Source organism: Capra hircus, chromosome 11 (genome assembly GCF_001704415.2).
Source record: "Capra hircus breed San Clemente chromosome 11, ASM170441v1, whole genome shotgun sequence".
In the NCBI taxonomy this organism is placed as follows: Eukaryota; Metazoa; Chordata; class Mammalia; order Artiodactyla; family Bovidae; genus Capra; species Capra hircus.
In genome coordinates this window covers 22,625,696-22,653,465 of record NC_030818.1, presented here as the reverse complement: position 1 = coordinate 22,653,465, position 27,770 = coordinate 22,625,696, and the positions used below count along the sequence as shown (strand labels likewise).

Genomic DNA, 27,770 nt, shown 5'->3' with positions numbered 1-27,770 from the left:
CAAAATTGGCTCCATTTGGCTTTCACAAACAGCGGATTTAAATATCTGGAGAGATTTACTCATGGAGAGGCGGTAGAACCGAGTAGGAGACAGAATTTTTTTACCTGTTCCCTGGTTACAATTAAGCTCTAGCTGTCATACAAACACAACCAGCTATTCTCTGCTTTCTACAACCTATTTAAAAGACAGCCGCACATCCAGGGGACTAGGCAGTGGGAAGAAGAGTCAATTTAAGGCACAAAGAATGAGAGGGTGCATAGTCTGCAGAGAATGTAAACACGATACTAAAACCAACGAGGGGTCCTCTGCTCTTTATCACCGCTGAGCAGCTTCTCAGGGGTGAAGTGCTTTCCTTGCCTGCTGGAGAAGGTGATGCTGCCTCCCACCGTGTTAGCAGACCACTTTAAGGAGAGTTTCTAGAATACTAACAGCATTATAGAAGTCAGATGTGTTCCAACTGAAACCATCCATGATGATTCCTCTGAAAATGAAAATTCCATTTTTTTTTTTTTAAATATTTGGCTGAGTGGGGGAATGGGACTCTGCCAAAAATTGAGCCAAGGCAAAAAGTAACTATTTCTTGCCTTTCTTCTCCAGTCACTGTCTCACTTGGCCTTCTGTGGGCTGTGACTATCTCTTCATGGGTCTCTTTATGCTTGACCATACCCACTGTTACAGGTCATCCACATAAGAAGCACCTTCTTAAAGCATTTGTCTGGTTTCAGGACTCACATGCTCAAAAATCTTCAGGGTCTAGTTCTAGCTCTGAGATCAAATTCCAAGAGGTCATGGGAAGTATGTAATTCAGTTTTTAGTGACCACAGGACTTAGTTCATGTTGCTGAGTGGACTAACTGCTTACTATCTGCTGCCTGAATAATTTAAAAATTCAGTTATCTGCTACTAAATTTTCTTTAAATGACTGCCCTATAATAAGGCATGTCCCACGAATTTGCATCATTTATGTAACACATACTTACTGATCATTTCATATGAGTTAGGTAGGCATTTGCAGTGTTGAATAATTTTTCCATCTAAAATCTGCCTTTTCTTGAGCAATATGTACATTCGGAGATACTTTTTTTTTTTGACAAAAGAAACCAGAAAACCAAAAAATATCTTTTAAGAGCCATAAAATATGAAATTCAGGTATTCTTTTTACGCTTCAAATCTATTGCTGTCATCTCAAAGGAGAGCAATGAATAGGCCATAAACTGCTTTAGCCTGTGAGTTTTTAAGTAGACTTGAACCCAAGTATAGAAGATCTGGCAAATAAAAGACTATCCGTGCTAAATAAAAGTAGGAAAGAATGACAGGTTGGCTATTATTTCCATATTTGCAAATTTGCAAATGGTGATTTTTCCAATAATTAGATATTTGGCCACAGTTCAGATTCGTGGATATGAGTGACTGTGTGCTTATGTAAGAGTGTGTGTGTGTGTACGTGGTATCTATATTGTGTAATGTCAGATAAGAACGTGGGAAGAAGGACAAAGCAGGCGTGACAGACTCATGGAAAGCAGCACCGGAACTATCAATTTACATGTAAGGGATTCCCCTCCCTCCTCTCCAGAGGTGTTAATTTTGCGGCAAGTGGTTTACCCATGAGAACTCACTTGTGTAATGTTTGCCATCCAGATGTATTCATCACATGCTATTCTTTAAATGAAATCAAAGGGGAACTTAGAATTTCTGCTGCAATTCTGCCTTGAAAGGAATATAACCATTTTATGTGCAGCTTCTGGCTGCAGTCTTATCTTTATGGAACAACTCTTGGGTCTATATCACATACACAAGCTCATGACTGCAGAGGTGCAAGCCGTGTGGCCAGGCTTCTGCACCTAGCCCTGATGAAATCCGGGAGCTCTGAGGTGGGAATTCCTAAAGGAACCTCAACTCAAGGCAGGAACAAATGATCCCCAAAGCACAGTGCTCTATCATTTCATTGGTCTGGGACTCTCAAAAAAGGACTCAAGCTGTCAGTGAGCAGTCTTAACTCTGATCTCTGAAAAACTGACCACCTAAACTAGCACTTTCTCCCTGAAGTCTCTTATCTTGTTTTCCCTGCTTCAGTTCTTTCATGGGAGTATCTCCATCTGACACTATGTGTTAATTTATTTTGCTTTCTGCCTGTTTCTCTAGTGGAATGTAACTCCTAGGAGGGTGGGAACTTTTACTAATGTTTTCACTATTGTGCCTTGAGCATCTGGGACAGTGCCTGGCCCAGAGTAGGTCCTAATAAATATTTTTTGAATGAATCATAAAGAGATGAATGAAACAAATGAATTAATATGACTTTTCAACTGTGTTTTGTCTCTGCTCTCCCCAGTTATTTTGGCTTTTTATTTGAGTTGTTTAATGACTGGTTTTGAACCTCTCAGGAAATTATTTGGTTCCTTGATTTTCAAAAATTAATAAATGAAACTATAAGAACAGTATCCATATAAGACATACCTAAAGAACCCCTCTTAACAGGAAATAAGAGATTCTCTGACATGCTTACAAACTGGGTCAAACAAGAGCTTAAAAGTAATTGCTGAGATAACTGACAAGGGGTCAGCTTACAGGCTCAAGCCTGAGGCTTGGTCAGATTGCCATCTCTGTGTGGTCTGGCCTCCTGCTCTGCCTGTCATCACAGAGCAGGTGGCCAGGCAGGACTGTGAGCGTGGATATGGTGACTATTGTCAGTTGCAAACTAGGGCCTGCACTGTAGCTAGGAGATGTTTGCTATTAAGTTGCAGTTTGCACTGGACAGAGGCCAAAGTGTTTATTTTCCCCTATGACCCAAACCCCTATTTTGTCTACATAGGTTAGCCCCCGACCCCACCGATAGGTCAGGGGACAGTTATGTGCTTCATTAATTTATCTATGAACCCAGAGCTGCTCTAGATGCTGGGGTCTGACAGGTAGAGGCCCTGCAGTCTTAGACTTGGCTTTATTGATCATCTCTTCCAACCTGCTCATCTATCTTTGTAAGGTCATTTACAGTACCCATTTGAGTTTCCTAGAGACTCAAAAAAAGGCCCTTAAACATTTTTAATTTCTCTTCAATTTCCAAGAAGAGTCTGCATTTTTGTGTTCTGTTAAATACCAATGTTCAGTGTAGTAGCAGGATAGAAACAGAATTATGGCAGATGTAAAGAGAATTTTTCCACTTGTGTTTATCACTAATTAGTTATTTGACCCTAGGCTAGTGGTTAGCTCAAGCTAAACCTAGAATCAACCAAGAAACTTAAAAAAAAAAGCCGGTGTCCATACTCCAGACCAGTAGGAACAAAATCTCTAAAAAGTGGATCTGGTCTTCAGTATTATTTTGAAACAACTGATACTTATGTGCAGCTAGGATTGGGCAAATCTGTCTGTACTTTCTCAGCTTGTAAACATGAGAGTAATCATATTTCCCTCATTAGCGCTTAAGCATTTCTTATCTAAAATTTAGGTTGTAGATGTCAGACAAATTTACTATCTATACAGCTAACTGGTCTACACTCTCATTTTGGTCTACACTCTCAGAAATTCTTAAACAAATCCAAAGATGGCAAAGACTTTTGTGAGACAGAATAATATTTTAAAATGAAGGGGAAACAATATAGTTTCTGAACTTTCCTACTTTGTAATTGCTAAGGACCCTTTAGGTCATGCTGTGTAAGATTCTGAGTTTTTAAATAGATAAGAGCATATAATGTCATTATTTCCAGATACTCCAGTGGTAGCAGAATCAGCAGCATTAAGACCATAGCTTAAGTCACCCACAAATTCAGTCCATTTCTCCCTTAGGTATCTTTGTTATAAACATTTCAAGGGCTACTGTCTGGGCACTGTGGTCTCTACTAAAATATTGTCAGTTCTCAGAAGAGTCTAATCAGTGGTCAGCAATTGGAAATGCAGTGAGGGAGCTATAGATCATAGGCAATGCCAAAGAAAGGAGATTTATTGAAAGATCTAAAGTACAATCTTTCAGGGACATTGCTTCAGAACTGGATTCTGAGGAATAAACTGCCTGGTACAGAGGACTCTGGGGATTTCATCTTGAGTCCCTATTGATGCAGTCCTTGAATCGATGTTGATGAAAGTTTGTGCAAACTTGGTGAAGAAGTTTATGTTCTCTAGATAAGGTCCTCTGTTAAGACAATTGATGTGACAGAAAAGCAAAATCTTCCTTGTACTGGAATTTGCTAAAAATGGCTCTGTTGGAAATTAAACCCTGAGATTATATTAGAGAGGGAATCATAGGAAAAGAGAAACATATAGGAAAAGAAATATTGTAATCCAGGGAGGATGCAGTAACCACACTGTATTTATAAAATTGGAAAGCGCACAGCAGTTTCCCTCATTATAGAGAGGGAAACTACTCTCAACCATAGGGACATCCACTCTCCTGGATTATTCATTGTGTAGAATTCCATATAACAAAAACCACAGTATAAAAATGAAACTGTTAGTCACTCAGTTGTGTCCAGCTCTTTGCGACCCCATGGACTGTAGCCTGCCAGCCTCCTCTGTCCACAGAATTCTCCAGGCACAAATGCTGGAGTGGGTAGCCATTCCCTTCTGCAGGGAATTTTCCCAACCCAGGGATGGAAGCCAGGCCTTCTGCACTGCAGGCAGATTCTTGACCATCTGAGCCATCAAGGAAGCCCAAATAACAAAAACCACAGCATAATCATTATCAGTAATGCGATGGCCTGATTATGTTGAACCTAATTATATAGAAACTTTTATTTTTTGCTTCATGGATATAATTTTTATGGAAATTTACCAATAATAATAATACCACTTATTGAGTAATTTCTGTGATAAGGCAAGTATATATATGTCACGCATATTATATACATTTATCCTTTCCATAACTCCCTGAAGGAGATTTATGATCTAGGTTTTCCAGAGAAAGACACTGTGGTTAAAAAAACTTTCCAAGGTCACACAGGCAGAGGTGATATTCAAACCCAGAGAGTCTGACTCCAAAGCCTATTTCTTAACCAGTCTCTGTTCTTCTCTGACCCACTAGTTGATCTAGATAATGATTCTGCCATTGAGTTACTGACTGGTAAACTCACCATTGGTAAAGTTTGGGGAGTACAAACTAGATAATGTCCTCATTGTACTGAGACAGAAATAAAAAATGAAAGTGTCAGGATTTTGCACAAGGTCAACTGTTGACTGTAAGTTACTTAAATGCAGAAGTGCAAGTCTCTGTTATGCAGAGACTGTGACAAATTCAGAGGAAGTGGTTGACTTCACAGTGACAGAGCACTGAGGAAGAAAGGGTTATAACTGAGTCCACTGGGAAGGTTGCTCCCACCCACTGGCATGGGCCACTGACTAGAACGGGTTCAACTGTTCAAAGCAAAATAAAGAAGTAAAAGTTTAATTGCAGAAACAAGACCCCAGGGAGGTCTTAGAAGTCAACAAGAATCCCCACAGTCACCTGTGAAGTAAAAACTGTGGGTCCAATTAGCAGCAAAGAAAACCTGGTCTAGTGTTTCACCTGAGGTTCCTGTGCAGGAGAATGGCTAAAACTAGGGATGCTAAAATGTTTTTTTCTTATGAGGAAATCAGTTTCAAACTAAACCAATGAAGGAGCAGATAGGTGAATGGTGAACATGGGCAGGATAGGAAAAGACGTGGGGGATTGCCTAGAGCTATATTCAGTTCAGTTCAGTTCAGTCACTCAGTCGTGTCCAACTCTTTGCAACCCCATGAATTGCAGCACGCCAGGCCTCCCTGTCCATCACCAACTCCTGGAGATCACTGAAACTCACGTCCATCGAGTTGGTGATGCCATCAAGCCATCTCTTCTTCTCCTGCCCCCAATCCCTCCCAGCATCAGAGTCTTTTCCAATGAGTCAACTCTTCGCATGAGGTGGCCAAAGTATTGGAGTTTTAGCTTTAGCATTATTCCTTCCAAAGAACACCCAGGACTGATCTCCTTTAGGATGGACTGGTTGGATCTCCCTGCAGTCCAAGGGACTCTCAAGAGTCTTCTCCAACACCACAGTTCAAAAGCATCAATTCTTCGGCGCTCAGCTTTCGTCACAGCCCAACTCTCACATCCATACATGACTACTGGAAAAACCACAACCTTGACTAGATGGACCTTTGTTAGCAAAGTAATGTCTCTGCTTTTGAATATACTATCTAGGTTGGTCATAACTTTCCTTTGCAAGGAGTAAGCGTCTTTTAATTTCATGGCTGCAGTCACCATCTACAGTGATTTTGGAGCACCCAAAAATAAAGTCTGACACTGTTTCCACTGTTTCACCATCTATCTCCCATGAAGTGATGGGATCAGATGCCATGATCTTCGTTTTCTGAATGTTGAGCTTGAAGCCAACTTTTTCACTCTCCTCTTTCACTTTCATCAAGAGGCTTTTTAGTTCCTCTTCACTTTCTGCCATAAGGGTGGTGTCATCTGCATATCTGAGGTGATTGATATTTCTCCCGGTAATCTTGATTCCAACTTGTGTTTCTTCCAGCCCAGCGTTTCTCATGATGTACTCTGCATATAAGTTAAATAAGCAGGGTGACAACATATAGCCTTGACGTACTCCTTTTCCTATTTGGAACCAGTCTGTTGTTCCATGTCCAGTTCTAACTGTTGCTTCCTGACCTGCGTACAGGTTTCTCAAGAGGCAGGTCAGATGGTCTGGTATTCTCATCTCTTGAAGAATTTTCCACAGTTTATTGTGATCCACACAGTCAAAGGCTTTGGCATAGTCAATAAAGCAGAAATGGATGTTTTTCGGGAACTCTCTTGCTTTTTCAATAATCCAGTGGATGTTGGCCATTTGATCTCTGGTTCCTCTGCCTTTTCTAAAACCAGCTTGAACATCTGGAACGGTTTATGTATTGCTGAAGCCTGGCTTGGAGAATTTTGAGCATTACTTTACTAGTGTGTGAGATAAGTGCAATTGTGCGGTAGTTTGAGCATTCTTTGGCATTGCCTTTCTTTGGGATTGAAATGAAAACTGACCTTTTCCTGTCCTGTGCTATATTAATACACTGAAAAAGCTCCAAGTGCTGAAAAAAAAAAACCAAAAACAAGGATGGTAACTTGACCTAAGTCATTCAAAGTGAAATGAATTACAATGAAGTATTTGTTTTCCTCATGCTGAAAAATTGTCGACTGCTTTACTACAATATTAAAATTTGGGATACCCCTGATCACATGTCTAATTTTCCTATAGGCTGGACAAAAGAGTAGAGTAGTGCCTAATTCATAACATTTTCATTTGGTTTCAAATGAGCTTGCAAAAAGTTCCCCTGAAGGTTTGTAGGCAAATAGTTCTTGAAAATCTGAACCATCTTTACAATATACCAAATCTTAATAATATCCCCATGGAGTCTGCAAGATGGTTATGCTAACTGGGATAGGTAACAGTGGAGGCCCACAACTGTTTCTTAAGTCCAAATGAAAGAATGGCAATCAATACAAAAGAATACAATTAGGAAATAGCATTGCCATCGGAATGTAAATCACTGTCTTCCTACATACAACATTTTTTCTTTCCAAAGTCACAGCCTGAGCAGCTAATTTTCTTACCTAGAGCTTTGTGCCAGTGATGTAGCCTTTGATAATTCTTGTAATAAAAATCCAGTCATGTATGACATTTAGGAGGGAATGAAAGGTTTGATTTGCCTTGAGCCCCAGGAACCCTTATAAAAATGCCTTTAGTGAGAAATGAAAGGAAAAAAAAATTAAGGGGTCATAAATTGAACTAAATCAAAAATGGTGCCAAGTCACTAGGCTACCTTTTAATGGTTCTAGGAAATAGAGAAGACCAATGAATGTAGTTCCCCCCTCAAATATTAAAATTAACCGAAATAGTCTAAACTGGGGGGAAAAACAGGAATAAAGAGCACATGATGTTGTCTTAATGCCTTCTCAACTGCTGACAAGATAGATTTGGGGCACTACTGGAATACAGACATTTAAGAGCAGGGCTTTTATCACCCCATGTGTCACAAGCATGCTTACACTGTGAAGAAAATCTGAATTTTCACTAAGTGGTCCATAATAGCAATAACAGGCCGCACCCTTTCTACAAAATCCATTCCAATGAGACGTACTCCACTCACATTTTCATTTAGCTCTTGCATTGTCAGCTTTGTCCTATTTCCTATGGGTGGAGTCTAGTTATATGCCTTTCCCAATGTCATTTGCAGAGCAGCAACTTTTCTCTTCAAGCCCCTTTTCTTGAGTGTGAGCCAAATGCCTGCCTCTCACACTCTTGACGGCAGGACCCTAAGTAATTTTTGTCTGAGGACATATGCTAACAGGGAGGTGGCAACCTTCTGTGTCTCCCCACATGTCATTCTATTCATATCCATTAGTCAGTACAGTCTAATAAAACGTTTGTGTGAAGAGTGGCTTCCGAGAAAGTTTAACTCATCGCAGAGGAGAGGAACATGTTCTTGAGGAAGAATGATTCCTGGGAATATACACGTCAAGAAGCTCGGAGTTGCCTCTAACAAGCTGAGTGTCCACAGCCAACAGGAGGAGGCTGCCTGCCTCTGTTAATAAGAGTGGTCCTCATTCAGGCAGCATCACCATCACTTCTGAGTTTGTTAGAAGTGCAGATACCAGGCCTGTTTCAGATTTACAGCATAAGAAACTGCAGTCTCCAGCTGATTCATATGCAGGTTCACGCTTGAGGAGCATTGGCCTAGAACATGATTCTCAACCTTGGTTACACATGAGGCACCAACCAGGGAAGCTTAAAACTTAAAAATAATTATTGATGCCTGAGCAACCCCTCACCCACCCACCCCCCACCCCCCGTGCAAGAGATTCCAAGATATCCTCTCTGGGGTGTGGCCTAAGCATTGGGATTTTAAAAAGCTCCCCAGGAGATTCTGAGGGGCTGTCAGAATTGTGAACCACTGGCAAAAAGGCAAAGGAGGGCTACTTTTCCTACCCCTCACACCCTTTGCCTCACAGTCAAACAGCGAGCGGGTTTCCTGGAGTGAGAGTTTCTCTTTTCCTGTGACCTGGCAGCCCAGAGCCGGGCTGTAAGTACAGGGCTGGGTGGGTGGGGGGAGTCTACTAAGGAACGTAACTCTGAGTCTGATCCTCCCGTCTCCTTCCCACCCTCACCCCCCGACACAGCTGCCACTGATCTTCCACACTTAAGCAAACCACACCAGTGAGTGGCGAATATCAACTCGTGCTTGAAAAATACCAACTTGGAGCCCGATTTGAGAAGCTACATCAGAGTCTCGAGATGCGACGCTACAATCTGCATTTTTCACTAGCTTCCCAGGTGTGTCTGATATGCAGCCAGGTTTGTGAACTCCACCGCGGGTCTAGCCTTTCATCCTGCCAAATCATTAAGGGTTCTTAAGGATGAATGAGCTGTCAAAGGGGCGAGGGCCTGGCGCAGTACTTCTTTATTAATTATGGCGAAGTGATGTATTGGCAATGATAATGCTTCTCTTGGAAAGGGCAATGAATGGTTCGTCGATTGCTGCATTAGATGTTTCCCAGCTTAACCTTATTGCTCAGCTTTTACTCCTCTCTGTAGTTTTAAAAGCTTCAGGGCTTTCTCATTAAACAGCCTCTTGGTCTTTATTCTCAGGTGAGCTGCAATCTTAGAGGGAAACACCAACAAAGGAGAAGAGAATCTTTCGGAGTTCTTGGCTGGGAAATTACCACCACCCCCCCTCCCCAATCCTCCTTCCTTATCTGCTTGTGTCAGCAGCTCCTAGCTAGCGTATTTCTGGACAGTTCCGATAAGTAGGAAAAACACGGAGTGAGGATTTCAGAGAAAAATCATTGATATATCCCCGGATCCCTTTGCTAAAAGAAAGCTTTCTTTAGCAGAGGGATAGAAAGTGGAGGAAGAAAGATATATCTGGATGAACAATTTCAGAGGTGAGAAACGGGTAGGCAAGCCGGGGTTGGGGTTCTGTCTGTGGGTGAGGCGAGGAAGGCGGCAAAGAAAAGTTGCAGCGATGGTCTGCGCGTGTAACCCACGGGTTGGGCGCCGGGGAAAGCGCTAGCACGCGCGGCCCGAACGCACTGCAGGGCCGAGAGCTAAGAGCTGGGAGGACGTCGACAGACCTCCGCGGCAGAGGCTGGGAAGCTGGAATTGTTCCCCTCTGGCTCGGAGCTCCAGAAACCGGCCAGCTCCGCTCGTCCGCGGTGGCCGAGGGCGCCGGCGTGGGGCGCGCGGGGGGCCCGGGCGCCGGCGGCGGCTGGGGGGAGCGCGCGTGAGAGCGAGTGCGAGGCTGCGGGCGGCGGGCGGGCGAGTGTGCGCGGGAGGGAGGGAGGGAGAGAGGGAGGAGAGCGCGCGCGCCGCCCGGGCCCCGGCCCTCCCAGCCTCCCGGCCTCCGCGCTGCCTCCCGCCCGCGCGCACCGGCTGCCCGCCGCCGCCGCCGCTCCTGCTCGCGCCGGCGCTGCACCGGAGCCTACCCGCCGCCCGCTTTGTGCTTCCCCCCGAAGATGGGAGCGACCTCTCCCAGCTCGGGAGCTATTTAAAAAGGAGAGAGTGCGCCGTTTTTCCTACTAGCGTGGAGGAACCGGAGAAGCATCCAGTCACACTCCCCCAAACCAGGTAGGATCTTCTGATGGGCAGCTGAAGGGATTTGGTCAGATACCGCCAACTATTTTCCATTTGTTCAGAAGGCTCCAGTTCCCTCCGCTTTGGCAAAGGACCGGCTCCTAAATTGTGTGTGTCTGTGTGTGTATTATCTCTACCCATATCTGGGGTGTGCGCGCTGCTCGGAGAGTGAAATTGCTCGGGCTGGTGCGCCTGGTCGTTGAGTGTACCCGCCTGCCGGAGGAAGAAAGGGCTGCTAAGGAGGGGTGCTGCACCCTGCACCGCCTTGGGCTTGAGGATTCAGGGCGCTGAGAGCGAAGTCCACCCGGAATGCAGCGCTGCTGGGGATCCAGGCGTCCCCACCCACTGGGCTCAGTTCCATGGTCATCCGTCCCCCCGGTAATCCCTGGGGTCTTCCCCAAGCCCACACTCGCGAGTTTCCTCTTTTCCGGCCAGCCCTGGGTGCTCCTTCTGTAAGGACTGCGGAAAGGAGGGAGGTGTGGCCGGGGCGGGGGGGACAGGCGAGGGAGGGATGCAGCGGCGGGGGGAGGGGGGGAGTGGGCTGCAGGGTCCCAGCCTTCGGGCACTCTGCTAGAGGGTGCCTTGGGGATGCTGCGCGCACAGGCATCTTGCCCCCGAGATTCGAGGGGAACTTTGCCGCTGCATTATCCGCCTCTGCCTCTGGAGCTTTGCTGGCTTTTGGGGAAATGGTCTGTGTTCTGAGATGTGAGGATATCCTTCTTGGCTCCTCCTTAATGAAAAAGAGGGAGGTCTTATGGGTGGATCGGCTACGGAAACCAAATCTGCACAGGCGATGCTTTTAAAAATACAGTATGTGTGCATCCTTGGCGTATAAAATCCCCTTTCCCTCGTGGCTTCTGGATGAATGGCTTGGGCTGGCAATTCGTATTTCCCTCTCCAGACAAAGTGGCAATGGTTGGGTTCTGAGCAGAGTGATCGAATGTAACAAAGAATTTTGTGAAGAAAGCGTTGTGCCTGGTGTCCGCAGTCGGTGGAAACAAAGTCCGGCTTTGCACTAGGTATTTATTTAACCCCCCTCTTGCCTGGCTCCCTTGCAGGCGCTATCTCTCTACTGCTAGTCAGCCACTAGTGGTTGTGAATATAACAATACAAACTTTGTCCTGCTGGAGGTGTGAAGACTAAAAACAGAGAGAGAGAGAGAGAGAAAGGATATCATAGGTGTAGTGGAAGGAGCTTTTTAAAATATGACGGTCGTAAAGACAGTACAGACATCCGTGTCATGGAGGAGCTGGTGGAGTAGGTGGAGAGTCTGATCATATCTGGTTAAAGGCATGGCTTTTGAGTTTCTCCAGTTAGAGCAATTGAACAGCCACAATGTAGTATCTGTGTGAAGATATCCTGATGGAAATGTGGAGCAATCAGGAGGGGATTCTGAAAGCATACCTCGCCTCCACAATCCCCATAACATACACACTCACTCCTCACTCGCAGGTTTCTCTTTCTCAGAGCTGCTCCCGCAGCAAGTCAGGCAAAGGGAGGAGAATATATTTAGATATTTCATTCATTTCAGAAAAGAAAACAAAGCTGTAATAGGAATGATTGCTTTTAGGTTGCTCTCTGTTACTTGGATTTACCTCTATGGGTTTGCTAAACTTGCTTAATTTTGAGGTTAGCATGAAAAAAAAAGGAGGAAGGAAGAGAACTAGCTCGCTCCATCTTTGGGGCCTCCTGAATGAGAAGGCGGGGACAGATCCACTTACTTCATCAGAAGCATAATGTATTTTCTTAAATGGTTTTCATTTTAGGGACTCTGCCTGCTTGAAGGATTCCATTGGGATCTGAGGGCTAGTTCGTTATTTCTCCCACCTACTAAAGAAGGAGCCGTGATTTTTCTCCCCTAAACTGGCTCTTTGATTAAATATGGCATGACTAATTCCTAGGGGAAAAGTAAAACAAACAAACAACAAAAACCTGCACAAAGGTAAACTGTTATTTACTATTGAGCTGTGCAGGGACAGCAAAGGATGTGAGTGTCTGTGACAATCAGACTTCCTTTACTCTGCCTTGAAACCTTAGCAGGGCTGTAAGAGGAGTGTAATGAATTAGAATATGAAGGCTGTGCTTTACCTCTGTGTATCTACCTACTGTCAGTTTACTTTATCTTACTATTTAATGGTTTCTACTGTATCTTTTCAGATTAAGTACTGGATAACCCTTATGTTGATCATGAAAGGGAAGAAAAATGCATGGCCCAGCAGTGTTTTAACTCCAAATAAAATGACAAAAAGAAAGTGAAATTTCAAAAGGAAGGTGAGGTATAGTCAGTAACACCGACAGGACCATTTGTAGAAATTGTATTAATTGCCCTCTCTAATAACTCACTGTTTTGAAAATTAAATATTTCAAGAGAGCTTCAGCATTTTGTTAGCAAGCTATATTTAACATTTTTTTTACTAGACAAAAATAGTTTTATCTTGCAATGTAAATGCATATCTCCTTCCCTGTAAGTACTTAATCTGTTTCTTTGACAAAATAAATGGTGAAAAAAGCTCTGAAGATCCTACCAAGTTGCATTTCCCCTTTAAAGAAAGTATAAAGCATGCGTTTAGCTTATGGATGGGTTATTCTCAAAGTAAGTGCATTTGGGGACTGTACCATCTGGTTTTCATGTTGTAGTTCAGTAACAGAGGCCCTTTCTCTGTGATGCCTTCAGGTAGAGGGAGAAAAGCAAGTAGGTGAGAAGCAAGCAATCTGTCCCATCATCATGGAAATACACAATATCTAAATTGAAATAGAAATTAAATGTGGAAAAAGAAGCACAACAAAGAGGATGGTAGAGCACATAGCTTGCACGTTTGATATTTTTGCAGTGTGTATCTATGTTGCTTGTATCTAAAAATTGTTGCTTGACATTGGGCTGACAAAACTTAGGAATCAACATGCCGAGATCTCACTTCTTCTTGAGCCTTCCACCCTCTTTTTTTTTTTCCTTTTTTTTTTTTTATCCCTTTATTAAGGGATAAATGTCTCTTGTCAAAATGTCTGTCAATATTGTACATCCTCATGGTCAGACCCCTCCTCATAACCTGTACCAAGTAGTCTCCCATCTGATCAGATTCTCCTGCTCCCTCTTGTGGCTAATGTTCTGACTTTCTCTGGATTTCAGAATCCATTCCTTCAGCTGCCTATCAATTTGGTTCTAATTTTCAGTGGTAACTGGGGCTAAGAAAGCTGGTAGATTGCTGAACTAGCTGTGTCCAATTTTCTCTCTGAACAAAGGGGGATCTACCCCCTAGAGATGCTGAGATGTCCTTGAGATTTAGTGGACGCAAATGTCACTTGTTCTGTGACTCTTTAAGATGGACTAGGTTCTGGGAAAGTGAGCTTGCAGAGTCTTGCTCTGAGATTTTGACCTGGACTCAGGGCTAGTTCGGTGAGGCCTCATCAAGTGCAGTGGGATTATTTTCAGTTTTGTTTTTTTTTTTCTCTTCTGAAAGATAGCTCTCCCTGTGTGAAAGTGTCTGCATCTCTCTCTCTCTTTTCCTGCCTCCCTCTGTCCTCAGCCTCCCGTGCGTGTGGGCATACAAACACATACTCTTCATGAAAGATATTTTATACAACACATATTTTGAAAACTTCCAACTAATAAATGACTTAGATTCTCAGCAGGGTTTGAATATCAAGCTGCTCTTTTTCCGAACTGGAGACTCCTAGGGTAAACTACTCTTACTGATATGTTTTCATCACCAGCAGTTGAGAATACAAATGAGATCAGGCGTCTTTTACTAGTGTGTTGATTCAATTTGGAAGACAGTTGCTCCCAGCTCTTGGGTTTCAAGTGTTTTCTGTAGGCTCTCTTTGCTGACAACTCTGTATTGAACCCTTAAGTGTTTTATGTTTACCTTTGTGATTTCTCCTTTGATGGGTGCAGTCAGGAGACTATAGTAAGTACAAAGTTTCACTAGAATCCTATTTTCCTTGCATCTGAAACTTTGTAGCCAGTTTTCAGGAGGAAGAGGAGACCATGGGGGGAGGGGGAAAGCACCGAAGTGATGAAAAGCAGCTAAAGTGATGAAAGTGTGTTTGTGAGCAGGGGCAAGTACATTGTAGGCAGCTGCCTAGAAAGTGATTTGAGAAGCACAGAACATGCCTGGATTCAAAGCATTTATCTATCGACCAGTGTAGGATCAGAAATTCTTACTATTCCGGGCATTCATTTAAATAAAGTAATTCTATCTAATAAATCCCTAATAGAATGCAACGGGATTACTTAGAAAAGAGTTCCCATTCATTCTCACAAACCATTCACATCTGTTCATTTATTAACTTGAGTTGGTTTGTCTGATCATCTGGCAGATAGAGAAGTCCCGAGGATCTGGAACACAGCAAGGTACAGAAGAAGTGAAAGAAATTTGAAACTGGATTGCTGTCCGCTAGTGCCCCTAGATGGAGAAGGCAATGGCACCCCCCTCCAGTACTCTTGCCTGGAAAATCCCATGGACGGAGGAGCCTGGTAGGCTGCAGGCCATGGGGTCGCTGCGAAGAGTCGGACACGGACTAAAGCAACTTAGCAGCAGCAGCAGCAGTGCCCCTAGAGGGCCCTTCTTGTGGGGAAGTGCCAGGGAATTGGAACCAGGCTACTCAATTTGGGGGCTAGAAAGTAGCCATACAGAGGCAAAGATAAACTGGCACCCTGAAATTTTACTTCCAGGCCAGCAAAGGTAACAAGAGTTTCTTGAAAATTTAGCTTAAGTCTTCTGAGAAATGGATGAGATGTGTCCCCAATCCTTAAAATCTTGAATGGCTTCTGCGGTGTCATTTTGGAGTATTCATACCATTCACCTAGAAAACTAGTGTGATACTCATTCAGACAAACATTTATTTTTGCATATGCAATAGACATATAAACATGAAATGTAAATATTAGAATCCATCTTAAGTTTTTTAGGAAAGAAAAATTCATCGCTTTATAGATGTCATTGTGTGTGAAGTCAGAAAAATAATTTCATGGTTGAACCTAATGTGAAATGAAGTCTCACAGACATGAGAGTGATTCAGCAATTTACTTTAACCCAACTATGACATTTATTGAGCACTCAGTGTATGCACTGCACTGGGCTTTTCAGAGGATGCAGATGCTGAAGAGAAGTTATTTGACATTTGTTGAACACCCAGGATGTTCCAGACATCAGTCTAGGCACTTTACCTATTTTCTCATGTAATACCCTTACAAGGAAACATCCTGATCCTGACTTAAAGATGAAGACTATGGCTCAGTTAAAAAACTTGTCCAAGAGTGAGTAGGTGATGATACCAGTTTTTGAGGCTTTTCCAAAGCCTTGGTCTTTGTTCTTGTTGATGTACAGTCTGGAACACCAAAATACTGTGCTGAATGAGACAGGTGGCTATGGCTGTCTAATAAACCCAGTGCTCTAGGAGTTGAGAGGAAGAAGAGAACACTGGAAAAGGTTTCTTGGAGGAGGAGGCATTTTAGTTCATTCTCAAAGAATGAAAAGGCCTTTGAAATAAGCAGTCTGGCTATTTTTAAAACATGTAAACCAGCCCCATCTAATTTATGACAAGGACCACCGCAGAGCAAGGTTAGGGCCATTTCCAAACTCCAGTCCAGCTGCATGTCCCAGTCAGGACCGTGGATCTGGAACCAGAGATAGCAGAAGCCGTTGCACATGTCTTTTGCATGGGGAACCGGAATGGATGATGAATTTCCAGCACGCCTTGAAGGAGAGAGGCTGTATCAGTCTGAGAGGTGAGGCAAGGAACATAGCCCCTGGCCACCTGTTGCTTCCTTATATTTGATGGTTATGGTTTCTGTGCCATCACAGGTGGTTTTTCTTTCCTTGCTGAGCACCAAGTGGCTCTGGTGCTTTCTCCCTGAAGCTTTTTCAGCTCCTCACTTCTGCTTCCCCTTAAGGTACAGGAACCAGGGCCCCCTTTGGCTCTGCTCTGTTCAATGTACAGCATCCAGTTTGGGGCAGGTTTTGAAAATCAGGCTGCTTACTTTACACACCAGCCACCACTTCCTCTGTGCTTCATGGTAGAGCCCCCAGAGTGAGTGGCATCAGACAGGGTGAAAGGGTAAAGCTTGGGGAGGAGCTCAGGCGCTCAGTCATCTGTGTTCCTTAGAAATTGCAGGTCGCCATTCTTCCAAATCTGCAAGGAGATCCAACCAGTCCATCCTAAAGGAGATCAATCCTGGGTGTTCATTGGAAGGACTGATGCTAAAGCTGAAACTCCAATGCTTTGGCCACCTGATGCGAAGAGCTGACTCATTGGAAAAGACCCTGATGCTGGGAAAGACTGAAAGCAGGAGGAGGAGGGGACGACAGAGGATAAGATGGTTGGATGGCATCACCGACTCAATGGACATGGGTTTGGGTGAACTCCGGGAGTTGGTAATGGACAAGGAGGCCTGGTGTGCTGAGCTTAATGGGGTCGCAAAGAGTTGGACACGACGGAGCGACTGAACTGAACTCTTCCAAATTCTACCTTTCAAATGTTAGTTGATGTGAGCCACCTGGAGCTGAAATCTGAGAGTTGATATTGGATTCAGCTGGTAACTCTTCTCTACTGTCTGTCTTCTCCTGGCTGTGCAGCTGCCCCTGCCCCCTTTTCTAGAACTTCTTGTCATCATTTCTCATGCTGCTTAGAACCCTAGGTAGCTCTGGAAGACCACATCAGAGGTCACCTATTTTATATATATATATATATATATATATATATGTATATATATATATATATAAAGAGAGAGAGAGAGAGAAATAAGCAAATGGAGGCCATATGAAATTAAATGAATTCATAGAATGAAATGGGATATAGTTGGATCCAGATGTGTGACTCTGAAATTACTTTACTAAAGTTACATCTCTCTTTTTCTTTGATAATGTTAATAGAAAGCCCTAGATATGTGCCTGTGTTTTCTGAGCTCAGGAGTACCTAGATGTCTAGCAGTGATTTCCTCAGTTGGAAAGAGAATGATGACTTTGGTTCTAGATCAAAGATATTGATGAATGCAGTGAAGAATGCTAGGGCACTCAGACCAAAGTTCTCTGAGGTCAGCAGGCATATCTCAGTATCTGAGCATGCATGCTCAGTTACGTCTGACTCTTTGCAACCCACTATGGACTGAAACCCTCTAGGCTCCTCTGTGCGTGGGCTTCTCTAGGCAAGAGTCCAGGAGTGGGTTGCCATGTCATCCTCCAGGCAACAGACATGTCATATTAGTTTTAATGTTTGTTTGAATTCAACAAGTGGCATATTTAACATTGTGCAAGGTCCTTAACTTCTCTGTGCCTCATTTTATTCGTCTGGTGAAAGTGAAAGTGAAGTTGCTTAATCGTGTCCAACTATTTGCAATCCCATGGACTGTAGGCTCCTCCATCCATGGGATTTTCCAGGCAAGAGTACTGGAGTGGGTTACCATTTCCTTCTCCAGGGGTCTTCCTGACCCCAGGGATCTTCATCTGTTAAATGGGAATAATAATAGTAGAGAGCCTTATGGGGTTTTTGTGAGGAATGATGCATTCATACTTATAAAGCATCTGGAACTGCCTATAGCACATGAGTGCTCAATGAGGATTGGTCCTTACTGCTTGAGGGACGACTGTCCCTACCTGTGTGCCTTTACACAGACATTCTGATTGTGGAAGGTTGTCTTGGAGAGCCGGAAGATAAGGACACACACAATGGCTGTGCCAAAGGTCACAGAACTGTTTTGTTTTGTTTTTTTAATTAATTTATTTATTTTAACTGGAGGCTGATTACTTTACAGTATTGTGGTGGCTTTTGCCATACATCGACATGAATTAGCCATGGGTGTACATGTGTACCCCCATCCTGAACCCCCACAGAACTGTTTTTTGAAGGGCCACAGAATAAATAGTTTTGGCTTTGTGGACCACAGGGCCTGTCAGAGCTACTCAACGCTGCTGTAAAAACGTGACAGCAGGCATTGACAGTACTTAAATGCATGAACGTGTTGTTTTCCATAGAACAGTTTTTACTTACACTGAAATTCGAGCATTGTGTAATTTTCACATATGAAACAGTGCTTTTTAAAAACGTTTCAATCGTTTCAAAATATATTTTTAAAAATAGGCATTGTCAAGACAGATGGTAGGCTAAATTTGACCTCTTGCCCATAGTTTCCTAACCCTCGAGGCACAGATCTTAAGAGAAACACACCAGTCACCTTAGGGGCTGCAGGAATCCAAGCAATCGGGGTTGGTATCATGGGAAGAGAGCTGGCCTAGAAACTCAGAGACCTTGTTTTAGAGCTTAGCTTTGTCACTTCTGAGATGCGTGGCTTTGGGGAAAAAGTCTTTTAAGTCCTCATAGCCTCAGTTTTCTTGCAGGGAAAAGGGAGGAAGGGGCAACATTAGAAGACTTTTAGGGGCCTTCCTAGCAATAAAAGCGGTTTTCTGAAGGGGAACTGGATATTCAGAATGGGTCATGGAGGACAGGTAGATAAAGCATGAGAAAGGAAAACAGGGTGTGAATTTGGGTAATTTTCAGTTTGTAGCTCAGCTGTCTACCAGGAACAGTAAATCTGGCAAGTTAGACAGGTGATGTATAATGGATGATGACCTTAAATGCCAAAGTGAGGAATTAGGATATCGTAGCTTTGGGCCACCAGCAAAATTCCTCGATTTTACAGATCAAGCTGAGAAAGGGAAAACGACTTGTCCAAGGCCACGTGACTGGTCAGTGAGAGCCAAGACCAGCACTCATTTCTTTTGGCCCCAAGACCAATGACCTTTCTGTCTACAGTACTGCCCCCAGCAGTGTGGTAGAATGCAGTTAATTTCCAGGGTGTGACTGTGACCTCAGAGGGGGAGATTCTCATATGAATTTCAGAAGCTGTTTTTAGCATTTTCTTAACATGATCTCATACCCCAGCGTATCTAAGAAGGTAGGTCTGTGAGTAATCCCATTACTGAGAAGGGTAATTACAGAAGTGTCAGCCTAAGGCCTTGCACTCCAGCAACCTTTAGCCTGGCTTCTTGCTGAGTGTCTTTCAAAAAATTTTGGCTCAGATGTTACTTCATCAGCAAAGCCTTCCCTAATATCCTAGTAGGTCAGGCCTTCCATTACTTACTCTCCTAGGACTGTGTTTTTCCTTTAGAGAATTTATCAATTAATAAAGGCTTCTTTCTGTAACAATTTAAATGTTTCTGTTTGTGACAGTTTAAATTAACATCTATCCTCTGTCTTCCTAGCTAGATAATAAATTCCAGGAGGAGAGAGATTGTTTAGTTCATGGTTCTAGCCCCGGATACTTTGCCAGACACATAATAGACATTCAGTGTTTGTTGAATGAATGTTATCTCATTAATCATTGATACTGGTGAAAATAATCCTTCCTTATGCAGAGACTTAATAGGCAGGAGTTACTATCTTCACTTGCTAATAAAATGGTTACATGAGTCTTTCCTTCTCCACTGAATTTTTTCTCTTTTTCAAAAGCTCCTGTCTAATCCTCAACCTATCACAAAAAGACAATAATAGTCATGGCATAGTTACTAAAATTAAAACCATAAGTCAATATATAAACAGTTTTTCAAACACAGGTATATGGGATTGGTTTAAAACAGTGATCCCCATCCTTTTTGGCACCAGGGACTGGTTATATGGAAGACAGTTTTTCCATGGACCAAGGTGGGGGGCAGAGGGGAATGGTTTTGAGATGATTAAAGCACACTGCATTTATTGTGCACTTTATTTCTATTATTTATTACATCAGCTCCATCTCGGATCATCAGGCATTAGATCGCAGAGACTGAAGACTCCTGGTTTAAAGGACATGTTCATTAGATGCCTTACTTAGTAAACTGTATGTTTCCTAAACTGTGCTCAGGGATTTGTATAAAGAGTTCATAGGTTCCTGAAAAGCTACTTGATTTATTTCTCTAAATAAAAATTTGGTTAGTTCCTTTCTAAGCTGCTTCCATTTTAAAAAATGGATTGGTTATATATACACTGAGCTGTGTCACTGCCTCTATTGTCAGGAACTTTAGAAAATTAGAACATAGAATGCTGATGAAGAGTCACCCTTGTGTGAGCATCAGTCAGCTTGAATTTTTTAAACAATGTTTACTTACTTTTGGCTGTGCTGAGTCTTGGTTGCTTCAGGGGCTTTTATGTAGTTACGGTGAGCAGGGAACTACTCTGCGTGTGGCGCATGGGCTGGTCTTGCGGTAGCTCCGTTTGTTGCCGATCATGGCTCCAAGGCACGCCCGCTTCAGTAGCTGCAGCACGTGGGCTCAGCAGTCGTGGCTCCCGGGCTCCAGAGCACATGCTTACTAGTTGTGGTGCAGTGGCTTCGTTGCGCGGCGGCATGTGGGATCCTCTTGGCCTAGAGACTGAACCCGTGTCTCCTGCATTGGCAGGCAGATTCTTTACAACTGAACTACCAGGAAAGCCCCCAACCTAGGTTTGAAAACAGTTTGAAAAAACTGTTTCTTTTTACTTTTCTATTTCTGTTCTCCTCAAGGGCATCTCCTTCTTTAAAGGATTGTGCTTTGTGACTATGCAGGAAAATTTGAAAGACCTACAAACTTTCAGTTGATAAATTCCCATCTCCAAAAAACAATCTACTTGAAGATGAAGCTTAATGACTCTGGAGAAAAAGCTGATGAAATTCACCAGCTTGCTCACATAACCAGCAATTTTTTTGTTAAAAAAGATTTTTAGCATGGCTTGAAACTGAATTCTGTATTAAACATTTCCAATCCCAAGAGACAGACTACAAAGCCAGAAGAGTGACTTCAGGGGTTTACTCTTGAGTTGAAGGGAACAGGGGAACATGGTGAGGCGCCATACAAGCCTCTCATTTAAAGAGCACAACTTTCCTCACCACCTAGGAGGTCTAGTTTGGGTTTTTTGTTTCTGCGTATTGTTGACGTCTGTTCAGAGCTTGTGAATGGAACCTGATTGAAAGGTCTCTGAAGACTCCCACAGAAGCAGAAGATACTAAGAAGAGGTGGCAAGAATATGCAGAACTGTGCAAAAAAGATCTTCACGACCCAGATAATCACGATGGTGTGATCACTCACCTAGAGCCAGACATCCTGGAATGTTAAGTCAAGTGGGCCTTAGGAAGCATCACTACGAACAAAGCTAATGGAGGTGATGGAATTCCAGTTGAGCTATTTCAAATCCTGAAAGATGATGCTGTGAAAGTGATACACTCAATATGCCAGCAAATTTGGAAAACTCGGTAGTGGCCGCAGGACTGGAAAAGATCAGTTTTCATCCCAATCCCAAAGAAAGGCAATGCCAAAGAATGCTCAAACTACCACACAATTGCACTCATCTCATACACTAGTAAAGTAATGCTCAAAATTCTCCAAGCCAGGCTTCAACAATACATGAGCCGTACATGAGCCGTGAACTTCCAGATGTTCAAGCTGGTTTTAGAAACCAGAAGAACCAGAGATCAAATTGCCAACATCTGCTGGATCATGGACAAAGCAAGAGAGTTCCAGAAAAACATCTACTTTTGTTTTCTTGACTATGCCAAAGCCTTTGACTGTGTAGATCACAACCAACTGTGGAAAATTCTTAAAGAGATGGGAATACCAGACCACCTGACCTGCCTCTTGAGAAATCTGTATGCAGGTCAGGAAGCAACAGTTAGAACTGGACATGGAACAACAGACTGGTTCCAAATAGGAAGAGGAGTACGCCAAGGCTGCATATTGTCACCATGTTTATTTAACTTATGCAGAATACATCATGAGAAATGCTGGGCTGGATGAAACACAAGCTGAAGTTGAGATTGCTGGGAGAAATATCAATAACCTCACATATGCATATGGCACAACTCTTATGGTAGAAAGTGAAGAACTAAAGAACCTCTTGATGAAAGGGAAGGAAGAGTGAGAAAGTTGGCTTAAAGCTCAACATTCAGAAAACAAAGATCATGGCATCTGGTCCCATCACTTCATGGGAAATAGATGGGGAAACAGTGGCGAACTTTATTTTTTGGGGTCCAAAATTACTGTAGATGGTGACTGCAGCCATGAAATTAAAAGATGCTTGCTCCATGGAAGAAAAGTTATGCAACCTAGACAGCATATTAGAAAACAGAGACATTAATTTATCAACAAAGGTCCATCCAGTTAAGGCTATGGTTTTTCCAGTATTCATGTTTGGATGTGAGAGTTGGACTGTAAAGAAAGCTGAGCACTGGAGAATTGATGCTCTTGAACTGTGGTGTTGGAGAAGACTCTTGAGAGTCCCTTGGACTGCAAGGAGATCCAACCAGTCCATCCTAAAAGATATCAGTCTTGAATGTTCATTGGAAGGACTGATACTGAAGCTGAAACTCCAATCCTTTGGCCACCTGCTGGGAAGAACTGACTCATTTGAAAAGATCCTGATGCTGGGAAAGATTGAAGGCAGGAGGAGAAAGGGATGACAGAGGATGAGATGGATGGCATCACTGACTCAATGGACATGAGCTTGAGTGGACTCGGATTTGATGATGGATAGGGAGGCCGGGGGTGCTACAGTCCATGGGGTTGCAAAGAGTTGGACATGACAGAGCAACTGAACTGAACTGCAGATTTCTATGGATTTGCTCCTTTGCCCTATGTCTGTGTAGGTTCCTAGCTATCCTTAGCTCTTTCTCTTTGAGGAAAGCAGAGCAAGCCCTTGCCAAAATTACGAAGTATGTATGTTACTCTCAGTGATTTAATCTCCTGTTTGGAGGACCCTTTTGATCTCTGATTAGGGTCCATTTTTCTCTGCCCTCTTCTCTCTTCCCTACCCTATACACTCACCATTTTTATTTTTTGGCCATGCTACATAGCATGTGGGATCCTAGTTCCCCAACCGGGGATTGAACCTGTGCCTCTTGCATTGGAAGCATGGAATCTCATCCACTGGACTGTGAGGGAAGTCCTGAGGGAAGTCCTGGGACTTCAATAGTTTAGTATTGTCTGGAGTCCCAGTTGGTGATGAGAGCCCATCTGATACACTATTTCACATCAGCATCATACTGATATTACAGCAGTTATCTTCTAATATGTACGCACCACGTTCCATCAAGGACCTTGTTTATGTCCTTTTGCTCTCTAGTCTGTGTTTGCTAAACATGCTGATGCCCTTCAAGCTAGTTCTGCCTTCCTACCCAGTTCTGCCTTTTATGCATTTCTACCCGTCATGCCAGTGCCAAGACCATCTACATCGGAATCACCTACAGTGCTTCTTAAAATTCAAATTTGGGGGTTCCTCTTTAGAGCTACAGGGCTTTCCTCATGGCTAAGCAGGTAAAGAATTTGCCTGTAATACAGGAGACCCGGGTTTAATCCCTGGGTCAGGAAGATTCTCTTGAGAAGGGAATGACTGCCCACCCCAGTGTTCTTGCCTGGAGAATTCCATGGATAGAGGAGCCTGGTGGGCTACAGTCTATGGGGTCACAAAGAGTTGAACGCGACTAAGCAATTAAGACTTACATTGTTTTCTTTAGATTTACTGTATACCCATTGATAGGGCCCAGTTATCTTCACTTTAATGAATTTTCCAGAAGATCCTTAGGTGAAGTGAAGTTGAAGAAGTATTGTTCTATGCCTTTAGTCACATCATTGCTTCCTTCTGAAATGCCCTTACTCTCTTCAGCTTCTGTTTTTTCCAGTCCCTTCCTTTTATGAAATTTTCCATCTTCTTTCTCCTATTCATGGTCATTTGAGTAAATATCACTTGAAGACTGTAAATTTTATCAGAAACAGAGACCGGGAATCAGTCTGCTTTGTAATCCCCACAGTGTTTGGTCCGGTGCTTTGCACTAGAAGCTGTTCAATAAATGCTTGAGAACAAATAAATGGTCTACTCTCTAGAACCAGGAATACCAGGAGGGTTATACTTCACTCAAATGTCTGAAGGCACAATGTCAACAAGCTAGTGTGGGAAATATTTTTAGGTAGGAGATCTTTTTTGGTGACCCAGAAATAAATGCACACATATGACCTCATTTTTCTTCAGTGTAAGGTCAAACATCAGGAAAGCTTGCTCTTTTCAGGGTGGATCGTGAATAAATCATTACCTGAAATAGTTGCTATTGTCCAACATGAGACCCCTCAAAGTTTCATGGAAGAGATGATCTGAGGCCCCCTTCTGGGAATTCACTACATTTGAAATCTTTCGGTTGCAAGACTGTAGATGGAGCAGTTGGAGGTTTCTAGAAGCCCACTTGTATGACCCCAAGACCCCAGGTATGTTAACCTGGAAAAGAGGTGGTCCACTTTGAGGGCATCCAGGTGTGGTCATGGTCTTACTCTCTGAATGCCTGGGAAGTCTCTCCTCTTCCTGATTCCCTAGTCATGGAAGAGTTCTGTCTTCTGGAAAGCAAGACTCACTCCTTGTCTCTTGTAATGACTTACTAGAATCTGAGCATCTTTGGGGAATATCATTTTATATGTCTTTAAAACACAGTATCTGGCACAAATGAGTGGCTAAGAAAAGCTTGGCAAACTTGTGAATGAATGTGCTGTTTTCTCATTTCTTTGGATTACTTATCAGTTAAAAAATTAAAAGATAAACATGTCTTGACCCCAAGACTATACATTTGTGGGCTGTGTTGAGATTATTTTTTAAAAAATGATTTATTGTCATGAGAGCTAAGTATTAACTTACTTGTTGGGCTAAAATTTGGTATCATTCTCCACAGCTTTTCAGATTGCCTTCTTTTATTTTAGTTTTTGCTTGTTCACTGCTAGGATGTCATTCCCCATTTTCTTTTCTCCTGACTGAATGGAAAAACCTTGAGATTATTACATGCCTTTGGAGGGATTTCTGACCTCAGATTTTAGCTGATGATCCCTTAAATGGATCATCTTTCCTTGTCACGTGATGAATGGGACTGCTTACAAAAGCCTTCCTTGGGGGTGGGGCGGCAGGAGATGGGCAAGGGAAAGGTGAAAATCTCTGGATGGGTTGATGTAAACTACACATGTTTATTCAGGAGGAAAGGAGGGGCAGCGTGCGAAGGTTATTTTGCATGAAGTACCTCAGTAAGGAGCTCTTTGCTAGGAAAGAACAGTATTGTTAATCTCTGTAGTGAAAACAAGTAAACGAAAAGGTGTTGCCATTCTTCATTCTTCTCTACTGCATATTGATTGTGGCTTTTCAGTCTGATACTGGCCTCTGCTCCCTTTAGGGGTATCCATCTTACCTAGGGAGCATTTCTAAATGCGTATGCCTAGGCCCAGCACCTGGATTCTGATTCCACACCAGAGATTTGATCAGCACAAGGCCAACCGAGGGGTATTTTATGCATTTAATAAAAGCAGGTGCTATGCATCTTCCATGTAGCGCAGGGTATGCTCGAGGAACTGGGTGAACAAGAGACAGAAATCCCTACCCTTACAGAGTTGACATCTATGAGAGAGAATAAGCAGAACTGTTAAATAAAGTCTATGATGTATAAAAAGTAGTAAGTTGTAAGACTTACAGACATAGAGAACAGACTTGTGGTTCCCAAGGGGGAAGGAATTGGGAGAGAGATTGACTGAAAATTTGAAGTTAGGAGATACAAACTGTTACATATAGAATAGATAAACAGCAAGGTCCTACTGTATAGCATGGGGAACTACATTCAATATCCTGGGATAAACCATAATGGAAAAGAACACAAAAGAGAATGCATGTATGTGTATAACCAAATCACTTTGCTGTGCAGCAGAAATAAACACGGCATTGGAAATCAGCTATAATTCAATAAAAAGTAATAAGTTCTATATAGAAAAGCAATGTAAGGGAAAAAGGGTCTCATGACTTTTCAGTGACATTTTCATTATCCTAAATCCTGAAGCCATCTTTCCTTTTTGGCCACGTTGCCTGACCATTACCCCAGCTGCTACCTTTGATGAATGAAGAGGGTGTTTTCTGACAAGGGACAGGCCCTGTAGTCTTGTAAGTCTGGGCAGGGGGCTTGAGTCCCTTACGTGATGTCTAACTGCTTGTCTCCCAGAGGACCTGTCCTCATTTTTCGGGAAGAAAAGTAGAAACTCTCTCTTTGGGGAAAAAATAAAGTAATAGCAGAGAGTTGCTGTGGGCACTGAAGGAGCTCCTTGGTGACGTGTGGCCATGGCCTGATGGCCTGAGGGTGGGGGCCAGGATGGTAATTGGCACCCTCCGTGGATGATCAGATAAAGAAGGCCAGCCTCTGGCATCATCTTTGTCAAGAAGCATTTGGAAGTGCTTGCATTTGTAGCGAATGAGAATTCAAGGTTGCTTTACCGTTGCCTTAGAAACAGATTCATTGCTTAGTTTTGAGGCTTTTAGTCAGCAAGAATTACAGAGGTGGGGATTCCGGGTCTTGATAGAGAGTCAAGGAGTTCCTTGGAAAAACCCCAGCTGCTGATCAGCAAAACGAGACTAGGCCACCTCAAGCACAGACCTGGTGAGAAGGCCAGAGGTGCTTGCCCTCTGAGTTGGTCCCTCTTGTAGTCAGAAGCACCAAAGCGCCCACTGCTGTGCTGCCTCCCTGCTCCTTGAACCTCTGCTCTGGCAGTTTGATGATCTGCCTGGCGAGCACATGCATCCGTTTCTGTGCCATAGAGGGGTGGGCTCACTCAGTTTGATACCTGTTCACCATCCTTTGTCAGTGACGTTCAGGTCTGTCATCTATAGGTGTTGGGGCTGTTTGGTTTGCTTTAAAATAAATAGTGAGCAGAAGATAATGTGAGGATTCTTGCTACTGTGTGCTGAAGGCTCGTTTGGACGATGTAATGAACATTCCTAAGTGAGAACTGTCCCTGGGTGTAAGGGCTTATCTGAAACCACTGTGAAGATCAGACTATCCCTTGTTCAGAGTTCGGTAGATCAGGGTGAAAGGTTAGAAGGTCAGGCAGCAGACTAATACATCAACAGCTACTATTTGCTGCTTAATTTTCATAGAAATAAATATTTGAGGGGACAGTGGCAAGAGTCAAATCTGTTTGCATCTGATGACTGAGGCATCAGAATTGAGACAAAACATGGAGGGAAAAAATGAAAAGGACTCATTTATTGATGACACCTAACCCACATCCTCAGGGCTTCACTGGTGGCTCAGTGGTAAAGAAACCCCATATCCTCACAAGCATTTGGATTTGGTGTTAATTTAATAAAGAAAGAAACTGAAGTCCAGAGAGTTCTTTCCAGTTGCTTCATGACCAATAAGCTATAGCAGTGTTTTTTGGTCCACTGACCTCACAAATTAGACGACTGTGAAACCATCTTTTGA

General features: G+C 43.1%; 1 protein-coding gene across 4 annotated transcripts in view; it reads left to right on the top strand.

Annotated features, from left to right (window-relative positions):
- The window catches only part of SLC8A1 (solute carrier family 8 member A1), a 382,769-nt gene continuing 363,883 nt past the window's right edge, over nt 8,885-27,770 (top strand). For 3 of the 4 annotated variants that reach the window (XM_018055162.1, XM_018055161.1, XM_018055160.1), the window contains exon 1: nt 10,336-10,555. Coding sequence is in view for 1 of the 4 variants with exons in the window: in XM_018055163.1 (XP_017910652.1) it covers nt 9,224-9,262 (39 nt within the window). In the remaining 3 variants the exon portion in view is untranslated. Of the gene's footprint in view, nt 9,012-9,108; nt 9,263-10,335; nt 10,556-27,770 lie in introns of those variants that run through there. The other variant, XM_018055163.1, reaches the window with a different exon arrangement.